General features: G+C 59.6%; 1 protein-coding gene and 1 long non-coding RNA gene across 2 annotated transcripts; one reads left to right on the forward strand and one right to left on the reverse strand.

The window, feature by feature from the left end:
• Window positions 1–3,512: 3,512 nt before the first annotated feature.
• Window positions 3,513–8,318, reverse strand: Lbx1 (ladybird homeobox 1). Its single transcript, XM_021650793.2, has 3 exons — window positions 7,226–8,318; window positions 5,633–6,300; window positions 3,513–5,120 (listed from the first exon to the last, which is right to left on the reverse strand). The coding sequence occupies exons 2-3, from the start codon at window positions 5,955–5,957 to the stop codon at window positions 4,606–4,608; spliced, it is 840 nt and encodes a 279-aa protein (XP_021506468.1). The 5' UTR covers window positions 5,958–6,300; window positions 7,226–8,318; the 3' UTR covers window positions 3,513–4,605.
• On the forward strand, window positions 6,243–15,013 carry LOC132655945 (uncharacterized). Its single transcript, XR_009593920.1, has 3 exons — window positions 6,243–6,888; window positions 11,733–11,965; window positions 13,087–15,013. It is a non-coding gene; the product is annotated as an uncharacterized LOC132655945 (long non-coding RNA).
• The last annotated feature ends 2,518 nt before the right edge of the window (window positions 15,014–17,531 follow it).

Below are 17,531 nucleotides of genomic sequence, written 5' to 3' on the forward strand. Positions count from 1 at the left end.
CCTGTCCCCTCCCATGCCAGCCTTGACCTCACCTGTATCTGCCTGTCCCCCTCACATCTTTGAGGTCCCCCTTTGGTCCCCTTCTAAATGTATGTCTGAGGATCAGCACAAAAGGTTTCCGGGGTCCCAAGAAAGAGGGGCTGTTGCGGGCTGCAGAAAACCCGGGTGTCCTTGGGTTCTCTGCCTCAGATCCAGCAGGGCTGGGAGAGTGGACTTCCCTGGACCGGTTAGCTCCAAAGGGTGGGGAGGAGGGGGTCCCCGCAGCGACCGGCAGGGGCGGAGGGGAGACGCGCGGCCCCAGCCCGTCCCTTTCAGGGGGGACTCATGCATCAAACTTCAATTTTCCGGACGATTGAATTAGTGATTTTTTTTCTCCTGAACTAAAATACACTTAAGTCTTTGGGATTAATTACCACGTTCTGGTCCCTCAGACTGGAGTATTACTTATCGGAGCCGCGTCTGACACTGGCCCGACACCTCGTAAAATAAGGAACTGCGCCTCCCGGCCTCACCCGGCGCCGACCGCCAGGCCACCGCGCCGGGGAAGGCGGCACCGCAGGCGCAGAGCAGGCGGCCCCAGCCGCGCAGCTCGCCCCGGGCACGCGCGGAGGGGGTCCCGCCCACGGAGTGCCCGCGTCCCGGGCACTTAACCAGCCTCACCGAGGACCGGGACGCACCAGAGAGAGACAAAGCCTAACTGTCCTCCGTGGGTCGCAGGGGAGCGAGAGCGGGTCTGCCCAGGGCCGGGGTCTAGGCAGAGTCCGTACCTGGGCGAGGGCAGAGCCTTCATGAACTTCCCTCGGAGTAAACGAGGGGCACAAGGCCCGTGCCACCCGCAGACGCCAGGAGACCGACGCGCAAGGCCTGCGGCCGCTCCTGAGCCCACTCCTGAGCGCGGAAACAGCACGCAGCCCCACCGCGGCAGGCGCCCAGTGAGCGGCTCGGGTGCCACCTGCGGTTCCGGGCCCCCTGCATCACAGGTTCCGGGCCAGGCCCGGAACCAAGCCCATCCGAGCGCCCCTTAACCGCCGGCTGGAGCCCCGGCCTCTCTGAGACGAAGCCCCCTGGCCCGAACCCCACGACGAGCGGTTTCCCCGCTGTCTGCTGTTGAACCCCGCCTGCAGGGCTAGCACCAACCTGGGGTGCTTGGTCTGGCTGGTGCCAGGCCTGGAAACGGCACCCTGGCGCGCCCCAGGAGCACAGCGGGAGCGGGGCAGAAGCCGGGAACTCAGCGGAGCAGGGTGACCCCCCAGTGGCTCCCACACTCTCCCCAAAAGACGTTCACCAGAACCCCCGCCTCTAAGGCTCGCAGCAGGGGCTCGGCCCGAGGTCTCCGGTACACCCCCTGTCTCTCTCCCCCCTCCACGTGCTCACTCCTTCCTTCAACTGGACTTTAGCTCCCACACACAACGACTGGCTCCGGGCTCCGAAGGCCTGACCCTTAGGCCTCCTCCTCCAAGAAGCCGTCAACACCCTGGAGCCCTAAGCTGGGCCCCAGCCGTGTGCAAGCGCCGCTTCCCTCTCGGTCGGCAGGATTTCCTGGCGTCCGGGAAGGCTGCCGGGCCTGCAGCTTAGACTGGGAGCTTCTTGAGGGCAGCGACCAGATCCGCTCCATCTCCGCGTCCCTAGACACCTGCACACAATAACTGTGCCGACTCCACCTCCGCCTTTCTTTTATTAATCCTTCTCCTTCCGCCTTCCCTTCTTTCTTTCCCTCCTTCCTTCCTCCCTTGTTATTTTTTATTTCTTGGTTATATTCAATTGTCATGTTTTTCAGGCTCATTAAATCCATTTAGAGACAAAAGAATAAAAGGCAGAAGAGGAAGGGAGGGGGAGGGAGGGAGGGGGAGGGGAGGGGAGGAGGCCAGAGAAGCAAACAAATAACCCGCTTTAACTAGACGGGCGGATAAATGGCCCCGTTTCTCCTCAGCCCCGATGCGCCTGCTTAGCCGCGCGCCCCGCGGGCTCCGCAGCTCGGGTGGGCTCAGCCCCGGGGCCGCCGCCCCCAGCCCGAGGGGAGCCAGCGGGGCCCAGCCCGGGGCCGGGAGGCGCGGGGCGGCCGGAGGGGCCCGGGCCGCTTCATTGGGATTCATGGGCGTGTTGGGCGGGCGGCCCGGGGGCGCGGGGCGCGGGGCGGGGGCGGCGGGGGGGCGGCGAGCGCGGCGGGCGCAGATGCCCGGGTGACCGCCGCGCCGCGGTCCCCGCGCCGCCTTTGTGCCGGGGAGGCGCGCGCGGGGACCTAATCCATCAAATTGTCTACAAATTGTGAAGAAAATTCAAAAACCATATGGTCGCCAGCGCCGGCGCGCTCGGGGCTGCGGAGGGCCGCGGCCGCGCCCGCACCGGGAGCCGCGGGGGGCTGGGCCCGGCTATTGTCGCCTGTCAGCGGCCGCCCGGGCCCATTCGTCCCGGCCTTCATGGTCCGCGCTCCGAATTACAGACCCATCCATCCTAGGAGCGGGCGATTTATGTCGCCCGGGAGGACGGCCGCGCGGGCGGGCGCACGCCGCCGGCCGCCCCGCTCGCCCCGCCGGCTCCGCGGCCCCGGCCGCCCGCCCCGCCGCCTCTCCGCCCCGCTCCGCCGCAGCTCGGGGTGGCGGCCCCGGCCGCCCAGCCTCGCGGCGGCTCTCCGCGTCCTCCCGGCCCCTCTCCCCGTTTCTGGCTGCCTCTCGGCCTCCTCCTTGGACACGCACGTTCCTGACTCAGGCCCCGGGGCCCCGTCGCCTGCCCGAGACCAGATGCGCGTTTCTCACATCAATTTTTCGGAGAAAGGGAGCGCGGCGGCCCGGAGGCGGGACCCAACTCTGGTGACAGCGGCCACTCGCCAGCCCAGCGACAACAAAAGCCCGGAGAGAAACTAGAAACACACCCCCCACCCCCAGTTCAAAAAAAGTGAAAGCCTCCTGAGCCCCGACCCCAGCCGCCTGCCGCGTGCGGGAGCCCGGGGGTCCCGGGACACCCACAGGCCTCGGCTGCCAGCCGCCCTCTGGGCAGCCTTTGTAAACGTTACTAGAAATGTCCCGCAAGCCCCGGACGCCCAGGGCTCGCTTTCCCGGAAGCCCCCGGGGGCGATTCAGCGAGCCCTCGTTGCCTCCGGCCTTGGGCTCCTTCAACCGCTCTCCAAAACCAGGCGGAGGCCCTCGGGGCGTGCCCAGAACCTGGGTGTCTCCGGGCTCCGCCGAGGGGCACCTGCCCGCGTGCCCGCGGCTGGCAGGTGTCGAGGAAGCGCAGGTAGCCCGGCTGGGTCGGGGCACCGCGAGACCGCAGGGCAAGCCTCGGCGCCTTCCGCGCACGATCGGGTTCCCTGTCGCGGCCGCGAGCCTGGCTCTTTTACCCCGACCCGGCGAAGCCGGCTCCCCGCTCCATTAGTAGCCGCCGCGTGCTTCTGGGCCCGGGCGAAAGGCACCGCTTTCCTGCTGCCCCTCACTCCTAAGCCTGCCCCGAAACTCCCCCCAGATCTCCAAAGCTGACCGGACCCACAGAGGGCAACAAGGGGCAAGTTTGGATAGATCTGGCCCCTTCTCGCGGATGCGGTCGCGGCCCGTTCTAGTAAAATGGCAAAGACTTTATTTATCGGAGAAAGAGGCCTTGGGTACAGTCGGAGAAAGAGGGGGCAGGACAGGGACTGGAAAGGGGCACCCGGAACCCACCCTCCCCACAGGGCCGCCCTCGTAGGGCCGAGTTGGGACCGGAGAGGTGTCCTTGATAGACCCAGAGCTGCAGAGGAGGGGAGGGTGAGCGTTCGGGTCGCCCTTCTTTAGGTCTCTGTCACATGCAAAAATAAAATAATAATCATCATCATCTAAAAAGAGTAAAAAATAATTCTAGGGCTTTGGGTTCTGTTTTCCAGGGTTGGTTGGATATCCCCTCGTTTATTCCCTAAGAGCCAGACTCCAGCATTCAGTCCGAGAAAATGCAGGGAGGTTTGGAGAAATTTTAAAAATAGTGGATATCGGGAGACAGACACGCCATCGAAAACAGACTTCTCTCGCTGGGGAAAGAAAAGATCGATTTTGAAACTTGCAAGTCAAGGCCGGGCTACCTCCCCCCCCACACCTTCTCACGCAGGGGGGAATAAAAGGCAGAAGAAAATTAAAAGTCAACCGTAACAGGCCGAGGGAGGTGAGCGGACCAGTGCATTCGCCACATGCAGAGAAAAATTAAAACAGCTTCTAGACCCCAGGAGTTAGTGATCGCCGTTCATGAGTCCGCCTCACCGTCAGCCGACCCGGCAGCACCGGGGCTTTGAAACATGGAAATCTCTGAGATTCGAAAATAATAATAACAATAATAGTAATAACAAAAGAAAGAAAAAAAGATCAGGCTGCGGTGGGAGGGACCCACGATATAGGCTTAAATATTTATACAGAAGCCATACAGAATTGCACGGCGAGGGCTTCCGGGGCGGCGGAGGCCGCGGCTGGCGGCCGGCCCCGCCGGCCGGCCCGGATTTATTGCTTCGAGAGGGAGGAGGCGGCTGTCGGGGGCCGGGTCCGGCCCCGGGACGAGGGTGGAGGCGGGAGGTGCGGGGGAGGTCCCAGCTCCCCGCACGGTCCGGTCCGGGAGGCGGCGGGCGGGCGCGCGGGCTCGGGGCCGGGCGGCGGCTCAGTCGGCCACGTCGATCTCCTCGTCTTCCTCGTCCTCCGAGCAGTCCTGGCTGCTGGCCCGCTGGTCCGTGAGCGGGGAGGCCGGCGAGAGCTGCAAGGGCCCGCCGCCCGGGGCCTGCGGGGCGCCCGGCGGGAGCGCGGGGGAGCCCGGCCTAGACTTGGCCCTGCCGCAGCCGCCGCCGCCCGCGGCCTCCGAGTTCTGCTCCAGTTCGGCCAGGGCCACGATGTCCATCTGGCCGCTGGGGCCCAGTTTCTTGGCGGACTCCACGTCGGCCTTCATCTCCTCCAGGTCCCGCTTGAGCTTGGCGCGCCGGTTCTGGAACCAGGTGATGACCTGCGCGTTGGTGAGGCCCAGCTGCTGCGCGATCTGGTCGCGGTCCGCCGGCGACAGGTACTTCTGGTACAGGAAGCGCTTCTCCAGCTCGTAGATCTGGTGGTTGGTGAAGGCCGTGCGTGATTTTCGCCGCTTCTTCGGCGTCTGCCGCTGCCCAAAGATGGTCATCCCATCGCGGCCTGGAAAGAGACCACAGTGGACGCTCGCCGCACGGAGAGCGGGGACCCCACCCGGGCTCGCCCCCCACACCTCTGCCCCCGGCCCGGCCCGGCCCTCTCCACTCTCTCCACCAGAACCAACCGGGCCGTGGGGAGCCTCCTGTCTCCGGCCCCCTAGGAAGTCCCTAGGAAAAATCCGCTCTGCTCTCTGATCCCCAAGAGTTGGTCAGAAAGAGCTCAAGTCTCACAGAGCGCGGGAGGCCAAACAGAGACCCCCAGGGCGCGTGGTGAACTCGATTCCCCACCCCTTGCCGAGGGCCGGACTCCCTCTCCCCAAAGTTGCCACCGCAGGAGTCAGGCCGGGGGGCGGGCGTCCGGGCCCGTGGGAAGCCCAAGCAGCCGGCCGGACTTTGGGGTGGGGGGACCCCGGGAGGCGGGGGTGCTGAGGAAGCGGGGTCCTCAGTCCCCACCTTCGGAAGCCCCGGCCGGCCGGGCCGCGGGGGGCGAGGGGGCGCGGGGACCCGGGCGCCTACCTTCGGCGGCCTGCAGGACGCTGACCTCCAGCCCCTTGAAGGTCTTGCTGGCCAGCTCCTCCAGCGCGCAGAGCGGCGACGTCTGCGAGAGCAGCGCGCGGCCCGCCAGCGGCAGGCCGGCCGGCGCGTGCTTGTCGGCGGCGGCCAGCAGCTGCGCCGCCCCGCACAGCGAGTAGCCCCTCCGCACCGACGGCTTGCTCAGGATGTCCTCGATGCTGAAGGGCGTCAGCGGCTTGTTGGAGTTAGCGGGCGGCGGCAGGTGGTCCAGGGGGCTGCGCCGCCGCTCCTCCCCCGGCGCCGCCTTGCCGTCCTCCTTGGAAGTCATCTCGGCCTGGCTCGCTCGCTCGCTCGGGGGCCCGGCCGGGGCGGCTGGGGCTCCGGGCGCTGCCGGGGGCCGGCGGGCGGCGGGCGGCGTGCGGGCGGGCGGCGGGGCCGGCTAGCGCGGCGACCCGGGCCGGGCGGGCGGCGCGGGGCCCCGGGAGGAGAGCGCTGCGGCCGCCGCCGCCTGCAGCACGCCCGGGCCGGAGCCGGGGAGCGGCGCGCCGGGCTCCAGTTTCGCCGGCCCCGGTGCTATTTAAAGGTGTCAGGTGGCTCGGCCGCGGCGGCTCCTGGCCCGGGGTCCTGGCGGCGGTGGCCGGGAGAGCCGAGGCGAGGGCGCCGAGCCCGGACTGCGAGGGGAGGCGGAGAGACGGGGCAATTGACTATTGCTAACAAGTTCGCCTTGATCGAGGAGTAATCAATTATCTGCCCCGCACTTCTCCTCCTCTCTCCGCTCTCCCGTCTTTCTCCCCTCGCTCCTCTTTCTCTCTGTTCTCTCTCCCCCTGTCCTCTCTCTCTCCCTCCCTCCCTCCCTCTCTTCACTCCACTCCGCTCCCCCCGTCCCTCTCTACCTCTCCCTCGCCCTCTCTTTCACTCTCGGTTCGTCCAATGCAGGCGGCTCTAAGTTGGGAAGCTCATTAATTAGCGGGCCGGGGGTAGGAGGAGCCGCTGGAATTAGCCTAATGCGCCTGTCCGTCCCGGCTCTGCGGCCGCGCTCGGCCGAGAGGTTTGTAAATTACGTTACGGGCGCCTTTCTCGCTCCCGAGCCTGGGGTGATGGGAGAGCCACCGCCCCCGCCCCGGCCTGAGGGCAGCGCTCCGGGCCCCGCCGCCTCCCGCCCGCCCGGAGCTCTGAGGCTCCGGCGGCCGCGGCCGTGAAGCGGGGGACGGGCACCCGGAGCCCCAGCCGCGGAGCGCCGCGGCCGCCGCGCGGGCCAGGTAAGAGCCGGGGCCCGGGCGGCCCCGCCGCCGCCCAGCGTGGACTTTGGGGATCCCCAATCAGGACCCAGCGCCCCTGCTCGCAGACTCTCTGGTCCCCCAGCCGCGGCCCCGGGCAGGAGCCCGGGAAGGGAGAGCCCGGAGGCTGCCGGGGCTGGCCCCGGGGAGGCTGGAGCGGGTTCCCAGCGCAGGGTGGGCGACCCGGGACAGGGGTGGGGGGCCTGAGGGCTGGGGGAGGGGGGCGACTGGAGAGCTCAGTCTCCCCACCCGGGAGGCGGAGGGAGGAGCTGGCGGGGCAGCACGCCTCTCCCGGCCGAGCCCGAGGCGGGAGCCCTACCTCCTTCTGCAAGCTCGCCCCCTCTTGCCCTCCCGCAGGGGCCCGCCAGGGCCACCGCGCGCGCGTCCGCTGACGGGAGCCTGGCGGAAAGTCGGCCGGCTGTCCGGGTTCCCCGAGCGGGTCCCGGGCGTCCCCGCCGCCGTCTGCCCGGGCCAGGGCCGGGGCCCCGCCGCCCGCCCCGCCCCGCCGGGCCCAGGGCTGGAGCGCGCGGCGGGCCGGCTCCAGCTGTTCCGGATGCGGTGGGGGCCGGGGAGGGGCCGGGCCGCGGCTGGGCTGGGCTCTCGGAAACTCGCAGCGAGGCCGGAGAACCCGGCTGTGGAGCCCGGGGCCTGCACTCCCTGCACACAGGGCGGGCGTTCTGTGTGCGTCTTTATTTGAAAGTTGTTTGTGTGTGTGTGTGTGGATTTGTGCGTGGTTTCCGTGTTTTTGTTTTTTAACGTTTACGAACCTCTAGACGCACTGGAGGGCTTGAATCTCAGCGACGCCTTTCCTTTCCCTTGAGATTCGCCAGGGGCTGTGCTCTGGGATCCTCTTCTCTCTTGCTACTCCATCTGGTTTGTGTTGGGCCCTAATTTTCCACTTCTTCCCTTGGAAAGAGGACGAAAGGAAGAGGCTGTGGGGACCGGGAGGAGGAACTCCTCTCCCTCCGCTGGTGCTCACACCAGACCTGCTTTGTCTGCGAACTCCGGAGTGGTCGGTGTGGTCCAGGAGCTTGGGCCAGAGAAGAGTTTCAAAAGCAGCTGGAGGATTTGTGAACCAGGGCAGGGAGTGGGACAGAAAGAATGGGAGCCTCCCTATCGGAAGGGGGAGGAAAGGAGAGAGAGAGAGAAACTTAGTTTGGAGGGGCAGGAACAAGCTTTCTCTGTACATATTCTAGATTTCTTATCTCTATTTAACTGTTTGAGATCGTTTTAAACGTTTGTGAACCTCCCTTCCGCCCCCCAATATATACGTTTATGAACACTCTTTCCTTCCATCCTTTTTCCAAGAGAAGAAATGGAAAATTAGGGCCCAACACAAACTAGGTGGAGTAGGAAGAGAGAAGAGGCCCCAGAGCACAGCCCCTGCGTCCTATCTCGAGGGACGGAAAAGCGTAGCTGAGGTTCAGCTTGTAGCTCTCAGGAGTAAAGGGATGGGGTAGAGAAAAGGCTGTGTGCCTGGAGACTTTCTACTTCTTCCCCAGTCTTAGCCCTGCCTTGTCAGGAGGTGGGAGGTAGGTAGGGGGGTGCTCTGAGGCGGAAAGGGTGATGACAGAGGTCCAGGTTCTCTGAGAGCCAGGGATCCATCCCAGGTCCTGGTGTCCTGGAAACCAGGAGGAGATGCTAAGCTTAGTGACAGGAAGTCATTGTCTAGGGGCTGGGGAGAGGAACCTGAGGGAGAAAAGGCCGGGGAAGATTTCAAGGGGGCACAATATACCTCTACTCCTCCCCACGTCCTGCCCTCAGCCCTTGACTAAACCTTAAGGTTGAGCCCGGTGGCTGCTGTGGCTCCCAGTTTCTGAAGATGGGGCGGCGGAGTTGAGGATTTCTGAGAAACTGCCAGAGCTGGGGTGGAATGTGAACTGGGGAGCAGAGAGGCCCTGTTCTCTGGGATCTCTGTCCACCTCTTGTCAAGGGAGGACATTCCACAGTCATTTGCTGTTTTACCTCCCCTTCCCCAGCCTGCAGGTTTACTTCTTTGGCCTAATTGGTTGGCCTCTCGGCTGCTCTCGGAGCACAGCCTGTGTGAGGGTGGAGGGAACTGTGTGCCACCTGGCATTTCATTGTTTCAGCTCATTTTGCCCAGATCACTTGTCCAGGCCACCTTGAAACCTGTTCAATTGCCCCAGCCACCTTTTCCTCGGCCTGAAGGCCTACCCCATCCCCACCCCGACAGCCCCCAAGAAAATAGTATGTGGCAGCCTACATCTTCTAGAATCCTGGGAATCCACTGGCCTCTGGTGCCCTCCTGAAGAGCAATAGAGTACATCCTGGGTTGATGATAGGACCCCTTCCTCTACCCCCACCCCCGCCAGAGTTTTAGACCTTTGAGTACAGACGCCTCAGTCAGGGGACTCCAAGCAACCTGGATCTAGCCAAGGTTCGTAGCCATCAAATATGTCAGATGAGTTTCCATCCAGCAAATAAGGTCAAAGGGATGTACAGTGTGGAGGGGAATGGCTCTTCACCAGACCGTGCTCTCTCAGAGGAACAGAGAGGCCACAAGAATCACAATGGAGAGGAAGTTTCTGAAGCAAAAAGTTCAATGGGACGGAAGAGTGGTTGGAAGGAGCCCAGCCCTCGGAGTTCAGACCTGGGACCCTGTGCTAGGGTGATAGGGAGGTACCCATGCCCTAGTCAGGTGGCCCAGGGACTTTTAAGCTAGAGCTGGAGGCCACTAGACCCTGGAATCGCTACAGAGGAACACCTCCTGAAGAGGCTGTTGTCTCTGTATCCATGACCACGGAATCGTTGCTCACTGCTCGAAAGGCTAGATAGAGTCCATCCAGCCTTACTCCATCTCCCATGGAGGGGACTGTTGTGACAGAAATCTGCTTGCCTTCTAATTTAGGGAGCATCACAAACAAAGAGGCGGGCATGAGCACCCCATGAACTGTCACGGAGTTGTGTCCTAAGGGGGCCCCTCTAGACCCAAATAAAACAAGTTCTTTCCTAGCAAAGGTAAATAGTTCACTTACCTCATCCCTCAGGCTCCATCAGATCCAGCTCAGATTGTTTGGGTAGCCGCCCCCCCCCCCCCTTTCATGTTCCTGTAAGGACACCATCCACTCCTGAGTCAAAGGTTCTTCCAAGAAAACAGTCGGGGTGACAATGGATCCCTAGCTCAGAAGGCTTTTGTCCCATGAGGACTGCCATGCAGACCCTGAACTTCAGAGAGGCCTTCCGCTATAGAGGAGTCATCCATAGTCCCAGTGACCTGGTTGAGCTGGGATTACTCGTTTTGGGTTTTACATTCTGTCCTGGGCCACTGTCTATAATAACAAGAACAGTAACCATGACCAAAAATACCATAAAAGCCCTTAGCCTGGTTCCCAGCTAAGCTTTATTTCTTTGCTTCTTTCTTTCTTTCTTTCTTTCTTTCTTTCTTTCCAACTTTTTGAGGTAGTTATTACTAATATTTCTCATTTTACAATAAGGAAAATGGGAAACAGAGATGGCCAGGAGCCCATCTAAAGTCACACAGCCTGTCTGGAATTAATCAGGCTTGGAACACTATTGTTTCAATAAAGCACATTATTCTCTGACCTCTGTGACTCTTAGCCAGAGGTTTCCACCAGATTTCAGGAGTCTGAAGGCTCCAGACACTTTGTGTAAACTTTGTCTGCGAGCCTGAGTGGACGTATTTGTGTGTGTGTGTGTGTGTGTGTGTGTGTGTGTGTGTGTGTCTAATATTATATAACACAGTGGACTCTCAAAAGGGTTGGAGATCCAGAAAAGGCAAAGGGCAGAAAGAGGCCAGTGGGGGAAGGGAGGCAGGCCAATGGGGAATGGGAGGAAAGCTGCCTCCTCCCAGGCCTCCGAAGCAAGAAGCCAGCTGCTCCAAAATTCAGGCTGCGCTCCAAGCCTACTTCTGAACCTGCCCAGCTCTCTCCTTGCCAGGCCCAGCTCTCCTGACCTCTGCCTGTGGCAGTGGGGGCTGGGTTTATGTCCGGGCCAGGCCATTCTTTAGGAAGCACACAGGACTGCTTCCTCCCTTCTTTGGTGGAATGAATTCCTTTAGATCACTATGTCAAAACACTTCTGCCTCATGGATGGAGGGACTAAATGTCTTTTGGCAGTCCGAGGGAAGGACAGACACACCACGAAATGACAGTCAGGCTGGGATGGAAGAGTTCCCCAGGGATGATGAAGGCCTTCCTGATGCCCAGGCCCTGAAGCCCCCAGAACAGACCTCTCTTTTTGTTCCAAGCCTTTGCTCCCCTCATCCAGGGCCAGAATGGCCTCTGTCCCTCCTCTTCCTGGCAACTCTTTCCCTATGCTAGTGCCTAACACAGTACCTTGGGGAAATCCCCTGGGCCCTATCCAGCTCCTCAGCCGAACCCCTGGGAGTCACTGTCACATTGCCAGACATGTGACGGTTTGTCTGTCAACCCTTCTGCTTCTCTCTCCATCTGGTTGTGAACTTGAGGAGGATAGGAGTGCCATCTCTCTGTGTGCTCCCTGCCCCTGTGCCAGCCTGGCATGTACCAAGAGCTCCCCAGGCATTTGTTGAATAAGTAAACTAAACAGATAAGAGACAAAGAGAGCCAGGCAGAGAACTCACTCAGTCTTTGGCCCTGAGAGAGGGCCAAGGGCGCAGGAGAAGAAAGACCGTTGTTTTTGTCCGCTGCCCACAGGTGTGAGGTACCCGCTGCCCACACCTCCAGCACTCACAGAGGGTCACAGAGACGTCCTTCTTTAATGCTTTTGCAGAGGCTGGGAGTGCTGTTTGGAGAGGCTGGGATCTGGAGCCAGCTGCAGTCTGACTAATAACTGGACTTCATTTTGTTTTGTTTTGTTTCAAACAGGATCGATCCCCTGCCATATGATGGGTTCAGAAATGGAGAGGAAGAAAAGATGGAAGATTAGGCTGAAGCGAGGAGCAGACAGGGGGACAGAAAAATGTACCCACCACTCCCCCAAATTCTGGGGGGTCTGTGAAGAGGGTAAAAGAACCTGTGTGTCTATGAGGGGTCCCCTTGCTCTGTTCCAGGCAGAAGCTGGCATTGGTGTTGCACTTCGAAACACCAGAATCGTTTGGGTAGGTTAAGGGAAAACCACTGGAGGCAAGCAAAATGGACAGGCTGGAGGTGTCAGCCCAGAGCGGGACAGACACCTCTTTCTGCTGCCTGGGAAGTGAAAACGAAACCCTGGCCCCTGGCACACCCTGGAAGGTTATTGGGGTGGCGATTAGCCCTTGAGGGGAGGCGCTGAGGACCAGCACCCTGCACTTGAGGGGCCAACAATGCAGGTCCTCTTCCCCGCGCCATCTTCCAGCTTTTGACAGTCTCTTTATTTACTGCTAACGGCAGCCATGGCAGCCATGCACTCTCCGCGCCACCCAGGTCTCCCTGCCTTGGGGGGAGGGGGGGCTAGGCCTGCGCCTAGCGTCCTCGAAGCCTGGGCTACTAGGCCTGGTGGAAAGGGTGGGCGAGGAAGGAGGCCAGGGTACTCTGAGCCGGTATGCTCGCTCGGTATGCTGGGCTAGGGGGGTGCGGAAAAAGGCCTGAGTCAGGCTTCTCATAATAAACGGCACGTGAATAATTCAGCAGCCTGGGGGGATCATTGCATTAGCGCCTCGGCCACCCGTGCCTCCCTCGCGCGTGTGTGGAGCAGCGGCTCACCAACCAGCAAAAAGTAGAGACCTGGGTAGGGAGACCCTTGGCCCTCAGGTATCCAGGCGGAATCCGACCAACACCCCTGTCCTGAGTCTTGGAGTCCTCTGGTCAGAGGCCACCTTCTGAACAGCGCTGCTCCGCCTAAGGCCCTAGAGGACCCTCAGACCCTGGGCAAGGGAAGAGAGGCCCCGCTGGGGCAGGGTAGGAAAAGAGGATGCAAGTGAGAAAGCCTGGCGGCTGATGGGCCCTAAAGGAATGCGGCTAAGGAAACGGGACGGCAGGAGTTCCTCCAGAGCTGCGAGCCCGGCTCCCTCCAGGATGCTTTGAGTCGGGAGGATTTCTCTTGAGGTTGAAATGGGTTACAGGCGAAGCAACAGAGCTCTCCATGGGCTCAGCCTCCCCAAGCACCCTGGCCTAGGCACCGGCAGGTCCAATTTCGTTTCAGAGCCCAGCTGGCCCACCCTGTCCCTAGAAGGAACCGCTAGGCTGGGAGAGAAGGAACAGAGCAACCGCATCCTGAAGCCTAGTTTGTTTTGTCCTCCAGAATCTGCTCCCTTTGGCCTGGCCAGCTTTCTTCACGCCCTGGGCTCCTGGTCTGGAAGGCTGGAACCACCGAGTCCCACATCCACCCACGCCTCTGGCTCCTCCAGTCCCTGGATTTCTCCTGCCCAGGCCACGCACATCTTTCACTTTTGTGAGATCAACCCCTCCGGTTCGGTTCTTCAGCTCCTTTCTGCCCCAGTTTCTCTTAGTGAATCTTGGGCCAGGACTCTCTGGCTCCAGCAGGATCTTGAAGGAGCCCCGCACAGCCAGACACCGGTCAGGAGGCAGCTCACTCTGGCCGGCTGCGCCTCCCTCCCTCCTGCCTGACACACCATCCCTTTTCTCAGCACCCCCTTCTTGTTGATTTGAATTTGTTCTGAGGTATTTGGTCCTGGCTCCTGGGGAAGCCTGGACTTCCTGAGCGGCTGTGGCAGAGGGGTTCTCTCTAAGCCAAACATCTAAGCACTTCCCAGGGGCGGCGGGCAGTCCAGATATCCTCATAGACGAATAGCCACGGGTGACTCCTCCCCTGAAGACTGACCGCGTATGGCCGGCTCTGTGGCCTTAGGAAAGTCTTAAGGTCTCCGAGCCTTGGGAGCAGCGGGTTTGAAGGTTTACAGTGGGTGACGGGAGACTGGGCATTTTCTTTTGTTTAGGGGAGTGCACCTCCTCGCTCAAGCCTAAGCAGGAAGCAAGGTTGGAGAGAATGTGCCGATCAGAAGCGGCCATTTGTTTTAAGGAGTATTTTGGAAACAATTGGCAGCTGTTTCTCCTGTCTGTTCTGTACAGTTGATGGGTATCAGGTGTGTGAATCCTCTCCAGTACTTGTCATGGCTCCATTCGATGAAAGAAACCAGAGGTTAAGCTCTGGTTTGCTCCATAAGCGTTCTTTGAACCCGGATCCTGATCTGAGCTTCTCTTCTCTTTAAGCCCGGTCTACTTGTTTCTGACTAAGAAAGTTTTGAAAACCTCGGTTTTTTTCTTTTCTTTTCTTTTCTTTTCTTTTCTTTTCTTTTCTTTCCTTTCCTTTCCTTTCCTTTCCCCTTCCTTCCTTCCTTCCTTCCTTCCTTCCTTCCTTCTTTCTTTCTTTCTTTCTTTCTTTCTTTCTTTCTTTCTTTCTTTCTTTCTTTTTCCTTTTCAAGACAGAGTTTCTCTGTGAACCTTTGGCTGTCCTGAAACTCACTTTGTAGACCATGCTTACCTCTAACTCACAGATATCCACCTCTGGAGGAGTGCTGGGATCAAAGGCATGAACCAGCACCGCTGGGCCTTTTTTTGTTTTGTTTTGTTTTTTGTTTTTGTTTTTGTTTTGAGACCAGGTTTCTCTGTGTATTCCTCATGGTCCTGGAACTCACTCACCCTGTAAACCAGTTTGGCCCGGAACTCAAACCCTGCTTCGTCCTCTCGTGCTGGAATTAAAGGCGTGCACCACCGTGCCCAGATGAAAGCCTCATTTTGCAGTAAACGATTTTTGTGCCATCCAGGGAAGGATGGAAGTAAGACCCACGGTGGGACTTCCTGCAAGTTACAGGAGAAACACAGAGCGGTTAGGGATGGGGTAGGGAGGTAATGGCTTCCCGGCCAAGAAAGAAACCAAAAGAAACCATCGTCCATCAGAGACCAAGCGGATCCCTGAAACTGCGGAGGTGGGCTTGGCGGTAGGGAGGCAGAGTGGAGGCTGGAGACTGAGGCCCTCTGGGCGGGCAGCGGTGGGCTCCAGCGCGGCTCTCCCGGACAGGGTCCTGGCCCTGTGGTAGCCGGTACAGACCAAGCGTCCTGCGCCACAAGTCCCATTACATTGTATTTATGTTTCACTTTATTGTTTTTTTCCCCTCTCTTATTATGGTCTCACTCTGGGGGAGGCAAAGGATATAATATATTCATCTTTATTATACCAAATCTGTGTGAAGCATTTAATAAAACGCTGTTTCCCCACAGCCAGGGACATTAGGATGAGCCATTCTTAAGTTAATGCTCCTGGGCAGAGCGCGCCTGCGGCACAGCGCCTGCTGCTGGCGGTGGCGGGAAGCGCAGGTTAGCCTGCGCCCGGGGTGCCCTCTCTCTGGCGCGTGTCTGCGCGACTCTTGGGGCTCCGGCGGGGTGGAGGGAAAGGGGTTGTCCCAGAAGCGCGCAAAAGCACGCTAGGTTTCTAACCCTAAATTTACCAGAATGAAAAGAGAGGGGATTTCATCCCTGACCGTCTTGTCCAGGCTTTGGGGAGGACCAAGGCTGCCGAGGATGGAAGATCTTGAGGCCAGGGAGATAGGCAGGCCAGAGGGAAAGAAATCAGAAGGCTGCGGGAGGGAGTCCGACAACCTAGACCAAGCTGGGCCGCCAGGGAGCGGAGAGGGCGGCTCGAGGTTGAGGGGAGCCCAGACCACACACTCCAGGGTCTCACCTCCAGGCGCCAAGACTCCATCTGGTGCTTTATCTCTCTCTGTCTCTCTCTCTCTGTCTCTCTCTGTGTGTCTCTCTCTCTGTCTCTCTGTCTCTGTCTCTCTGTCTCTGTCTCTGTCTCTCTCTCTCTCTCTCTCTCTGCGTGTGTGTGTGTGTGTGTGTGTGTGTGTGTGTGTGTGTGTAAAACCTTAGGCTGTGTTGGGAGCTGTCCACTTGTTTGTTTGTTTTTGTCAGAGAAATCCTCTCCTCCCATCACGTGAATTCCCAGGAACACACTGGGAGCAGGCGTGTGTGTTGCACCCGCCCGTGGGTGGTTTGTTTCCTGAAGCAGGACCTCACTGTGTATCCTTGGCTGGCCTGGAACTTGCTCTGTACACCAGGCTGGCCTGGGAACCACAGAGCTCCACCTGCCTCTGTGGTGTCTCTTGTTCTTTCTGAGTGCTCGGAGGAAAGTCGTTCGCCACCGCGCCCGCCCACACCTAGTGTTTTTACCTGTTCTGGGGATCAGACTCGGGTCTTCATGCTTATAGAGTAAGCGCTTTGTCCACTGAGCCATCCACCCAGCTCCAGGAAAACTCTCTCTAAGTCCCATTGTACAGTGAGTCAACTGGCCCCAAAGGATCAAGTGGCTTGACTGAGGTGATCTGGCTAGAAAAGAAGAACAGCAGATAGCCTGGGGGCCTCTGTGTTTCTCACTCCCTCAGCCCTGAAGATCCTTGTTCTCACCACAGCCACCACATTCTCTAGAGTTTTCATGGCCTATAAACTTTACATTCTGCTTTCTACACACATGTGTGAAAAGTCCCCCCACCACAAGCGTGTGCATGCACGCATACACACACACACACACACACACACACTGGGCACACTCAGGGAGGGAGAACCACCACCTGAGGGTTTCTGCTGCTCTGTGCCCTCTGGAGCTCACTGCTTGTGTGCTTGCATGGTCCAGATATGGGCTGCCTTCAGCATCTAGCGGCAATGCACCCAGGCAGCAGGTAACAAGATGACGCAGGCAAGATGACAGTGAGCCTGAGCAGGAGGAGCTTGCCGGAGCCCATGATGCCCCATCAGGGCTTCTAGCCCCTCTGTTCCCAATCTTCCTCTGCTCCCACACCCTATCTGTGTGAGCTCTTTTGGAGGCTGGAGGGACTTGAGGAGCCTGACAGCTCCCCTGCCTGGGTGAGGGGCACAGGGAGTAACTTGAGCTGACTTTGGGTTAGGCGAGGGAAAGTGAAGGAGACTTTTGATCCCCGTGTTGTGAAGACCCTTTGTTTTGTGCCTTCACCATCTCACCACCTCAGCCTTATCCCAGCTCCTCTGGGTGGTTCCAGGAGGTGAAAACATGGCCTGTGACCTGCTAAGAGGGGTCAGGGAGGCTGCACTCAGCTCACCCTATGAATATCTTTCCAATGTGTAAGCAGGGGAAGGAGCTGCCTTGTGTGGGAGTGAGGGTCTCCGGAAATCACAGTGTGCAAGCAGAGCTTAGAGGACAAAAATAATCTTGGGCTCATTACCACCATACCTATCAACATCATACAACATCTACCACCATCACATCATCAGCACAATCATCACACCATAATCACACCATCACCACAGTCATCACACCATCACCACATTCATCACACCATCACCACACCATCACCACAATCACCACACCATCGCAACACCATCACCACACCATTACCACCCCATCACCACACAATCACCACCACCATCACACCATCCCCACAATCATCACACAATCACCACACCATCATCACACCATCGTCACACCATCGTCGCACCATCACCACCATCATCGCACCACCACCACCACATCTACCACACCAACACCCCCACCCCACCCCCACCAATCTTGCCCATTCTGCCATCACTCACTTTGTGTCAAATGAGAGCTGAGCCCACATTGTCCCGTGTAAAGCACATAACTGTGTTAGCCACTTGCTCCCTTCCAGGTCCTCTAACAGTTACTGTGTAAAATGGGGAGCACGTTGGCTCACGTTGCTGCTGCACTGAGTTCTACAGGAGCTTGTCTCGTGTGTG

Source organism: Meriones unguiculatus, chromosome 1, assembly GCF_030254825.1.
Source record: "Meriones unguiculatus strain TT.TT164.6M chromosome 1, Bangor_MerUng_6.1, whole genome shotgun sequence".
NCBI classification, from domain to species: Eukaryota; Metazoa; Chordata; class Mammalia; order Rodentia; family Muridae; genus Meriones; species Meriones unguiculatus.